This window comes from Conger conger, chromosome 6 (assembly GCF_963514075.1).
Source record: "Conger conger chromosome 6, fConCon1.1, whole genome shotgun sequence".
NCBI lineage: Eukaryota > Metazoa > Chordata > Actinopteri > Anguilliformes > Congridae > Conger > Conger conger.
The window spans coordinates 53,678,812-53,683,078 of NC_083765.1; the positions used below are offsets into that span (position 1 = coordinate 53,678,812).

A 4,267-nucleotide genomic window follows, 5' to 3' on the forward strand; every position below is an offset into this window, starting at 1 on the left:
GAGGTTGATCCAACAGAAGAGTCCAAAAGTCAGGCAGGGGTCATAAACAGGTATCCAGATAAACAAGGGAAAACAAACAAGGCTCGGGAAAACAAGGCTTGGGAATAAGGGGGCTAGAACAGGGGAAAGGAATAAAGGGCTCGGGACAAGAAAAACAGGACAAGACCAACTAGCAAGGTGCAACTGAAAAGGACAGGTATAAATACACAAGGGAATGACACAAACTAGGTGGGGCATGGGAGTGAGGGCGGTCTAACAAATGAACATCAGGTGAGACACATGAAAAGGTAATGGCACAATAACGAGGGGGAAATGAAAACGCGGACTGGATTCACAAAGACACACATGTAATACAAACGGCTCCGGACTAGGGAGTAGACAATTGCAGAGAATCAGGAGATGCAGAGATACAAAGAGACAGGTGTAAATACTTCGCTGAAACTAACCGAGTAATCAGTGATAGAATTGGGAGGCGGAGTTACAGAACAGAATTGAAACTGGAGATGCGTTAGTAAGTTAGTTAAGTGATTTAAATTACTAGTGAATGTTAGTTTGTTAGTTTGATGAACATATTAGTGTTTTAGTATAATTAGTACTGTACAAATTCTATGTGAGTTGGGATTATTATATTAGTGCTATGTACAAACATGAACTGGAGAGAAAGCAGGAAGTAAGGAATGCAAGATTGGATGTTAGGTTGAACCCCGGAATTACCGTAAACAACCAAATAGTGGAGCACTCAGACAGGGGAGTGACTGGGCTCGTAAACATTCAGACTCAGACATCACAGGGGAAGACGAGTGCAAAGACTAATGCATATAAACAGAACACCAGTCATGAATATGAAAAATTATAAATGACAAAAATAACGATAATAAACAATGATAAACTAACAGACAGAAAACTGGAACATAACATTCACATGACCAGAATGAATAGGCTATTGCCCACTGTCACTGGAACATGATTGAAACGTTTTAGGGGTTTACAGTTTTCTTTTTGCTCAGACAAATTCAGTTTTGCTCTTTTTCATGTTAACTAACATCTTTGAAGTTCTCTTATAGAGAGCATAATACGTTTCTCACACAGGTGTTGTGGAGTGATGTCAAAAATGCCATGCTGAACTTTGAACTTGAACAAGGAGATAAGTGTATAACGTATGTGTGTTAAAGTGCATATGCTCTTTATTGCTAGCAGTGATAGCTCACTGGTATTTTTTATTTCCCCAGTATAGGCTTATTGACTGCATGGATTCAGTGACGGTAGGTAATACATTTTCTGTTAATTCTCTGAGTTAGAATATTTCTGTTATGAAATACTGTAGCATGTTTACATGTACAATTATGTAATTATGAGACTAATCTAGATACTGTAGAAGCTGGGGCAAAAGGTGCATTTCTCATGCTGGACATTTCAGTTCATTTCAGTGACTTCAGTCTTCTGTAAAGAGTGAATGAGTGGTACTTCCAGTTGCTGTTTCTTGTGAATACATATTTACAGGGGCCTTGGTTGCCATTACTACACACAGTTGGCATGGCAGTGACTAACTAGAACCTTGTGTTAATTAAGTAATTCTGACATCCTACATTTATATTAGTCTATAGTAGCTTGTAGCAAATAGCAATAGCTTGTGGTACTATTCTTGTACCACAAGCTATAGAAGGCAGATACTAGAAATGCATGTAACCACATGTGTTTGCCCAATGCGGGCTTGAATACCTGCTTAGTAACTTCGGGCTCATAGAAAACAAGACACATTTATCCAAAAGCCCATTCATTATTTTGCTGTCATTGCATGCCCCCTACTTCATCCGTTTTTATTGATATTATAATTGTAATGTTAATGAGTAGATATAAAGGTATATACTGTTTCATTCCTAGCGGCCTATAGCGCAAGGTCGGTGGTTCAATGCCCGGTGTAGCCACAATAAGATCCGCAAAGCCGTTGGGCCCTTGACCAAGGCCCTTAACCCAGCATTGCTCCAGGGGAGTATTGTCTCCTGCTTTGCTCCTGCTAATCAACTGTAAGTGGCTTCGGATAAAAGCATCAGCCAAATGACATGTAATGCAATGATCAATACTGACTGCAATCTTTCGGTATCTACATATTTCAGTTGTGATACTACAAGAGAATTGCTGGAGATGCATTCCTCAATCCTCTTCCTGATTGTGCCCTTGATTTTCACACTGCCTGCTGTCAGTGGCAGCAAGGTCCTGGTGTTCCCAATGGATGGCAGCCACTGGGTAAACATGAGAGTCTTGATTGAAGAGCTACATTCAAGAGGCCACAACGTTTCTGTGGTGCGAGCATCAGACAGCTGGTACATCAAGGAGACGTCCCCTCACTACACCTCAATCACAATCAATGGCACAGGGGGAACTGATGAAGAATTTCTAATCTCATTTGTGTCAAGATTGCTGCAGATACAACGACAAGGCAGATCTATTTGGACACGTTTTGAACTAGAAATGGAGTTAATGGAGAAAGCAATTGAGATGCAAGTAAAGGAATGTGAAATGGTGATCCGAATCTTTGAAGATCAGAGGCTGATGGAGTCTCTGCGCATTGCTCAGTATGATATGGTTCTGACTGACCCTGTTGCAGCTGGTGGGGTTATTTTAGCTCATTACTTTGGTCTACCCCTCGTTTTCAATGTGCGATGGACTGCAATGGGTGAAGGACACTTTGCAATTGCCCCCTCACCATTGTCTTATGTTCCTATTCCAGGACAGGAGCTAACGGACACAATGAGTTTTTTCCAGAGAATGCAGAACGTGTTAACTCACTGTATTTCATGGATTCAGTGGGAAATGTACTTTGGTCCTCATTACAATTCTTTGTCTCATCGCTATTTTGGCTCAGAGGTAGACTTCTTTCAACTTGTTCAGGCAGCAGATATGTGGCTCATGAGGGTAGATTTTGTCTTTGAGTTCCCGCGCCCCACTATGCCTAATGTTATCTATATGGGGGGTTTCCAATCCAAGCCTGCTAAGCCCCTCCCAGTGGACCTGGAGGAGTTTGTTCAGAGCTCAGGAGAGCATGGTTTCATTATTATGTCCTTGGGAACATTATTTGGTAAGCTTCCTCATGATTTGGCTGATGAAATAGCCGCTGCTTTCGCCCAGTTGCCTCAGAAGGTGATTTGGAGACACACAGGGGACAGGCCAGCTACTCTGGGCAACAACACTCGACTGGTCACCTGGATGCCACAAAATGACCTCCTGGGTCATCCTAAAATCAGAGCCTTTGTTGCTCACGGGGGAACCAATGGAGTTCTCGAGGCCATGTATCATGGCGTTCCTATAGTTGGCCTCCCACTTATTTTTGACCAGCCCGACAACCTCAATAGAATGAGAGTAAAAGGGGCAGCAAAGATAGTGGATATCGTGACGTTAGACAGGAACATCTTCCTCCAGGCCTTACAGGAAGTGCTCCAGGAGCCCTCCTACAGGATGAACATGCAGAGGCTTTCCAGGCTGCACCACGACCAGCCAATGAAGCCACTGGACCTTGCCCTCTTCTGGATTGAGTTTGTCATGCGACACAAAGGTGCTGGTCACCTGCGCACAGAGTCCTACAGGATGCCCTGGTATGTCTACCACTCAGTGGATGTCATAGGAACCTTGCTAGCTGCTATGTTGTTCATCTTACTGATTCTAATTTTTCTTGTCAGGTATCTGTGCTGTAGGGTGTGCTCGAGCAGAAAAATGAAACCTGAATAAGTGCAAATGCTTTTCTATTTTATTTAGAAAAATGAGGCATGAAAAGAAAACAAACCAAGCCTTTCTCCCCAGACTGCCTGTGGAGCAGTGGCTCCCAATGTCGGCTATGTTGTTCCAACCTCAATTGCAATCACAGAAATTCAACAAGTTGTTAATGTTTCTTAACTGGCTTTTCATGCTCAGAGGGATTATTTATCCTCTTAAGCCACATTATGTCAGAAATAGTTATGCATCCCATGAGGAATAATGTTCACATTGTGTGAGATATTGCAAACATTTTGGAAACAAGTAGTAATTCCCTGTTGTTTTTGATGGCTTACAACAGGGAGTGATGAGAAGCAGAGCTTTGACGCCCAAGTTTGGATTGACATTAAACCTCAATAAATATTTTTCAATTCTGACTAAACTGTGTGATCGATAATAAAGATCATTGCACATTCCAATGAATTCACACTCTAAAGTATACCAGTCACAGTCACGATGATACTACCGCCGTGGTTGAGTCAAGATGGGATACAGGAGATTTCAGGAAGTGTTGTCCCAT

At 42.2% G+C, this 4,267-nt stretch overlaps 1 protein-coding gene across 1 annotated transcript; it reads left to right on the forward strand.

Annotated features, from left to right (window-relative positions):
• Positions 1-2,124: 2,124 nt before the first annotated feature.
• Positions 2,125-3,723, forward strand: LOC133130398 (UDP-glucuronosyltransferase 2A2-like). Its single transcript, XM_061244970.1, has one exon. It carries the CDS (start codon positions 2,143-2,145, stop codon positions 3,721-3,723), a length of 1,581 nt encoding a protein of 526 aa, XP_061100954.1. The 5' UTR covers positions 2,125-2,142.
• Positions 3,724-4,267: the final 544 nt, after the last annotated feature.

Coding starts and splice junctions, on each gene's coding strand:
- LOC133130398 (XM_061244970.1), top strand. CDS start 2,143: ATGCATTCCTCAATCCTCTTCCTGATTGTGCCCTTGATTTTCACACTG.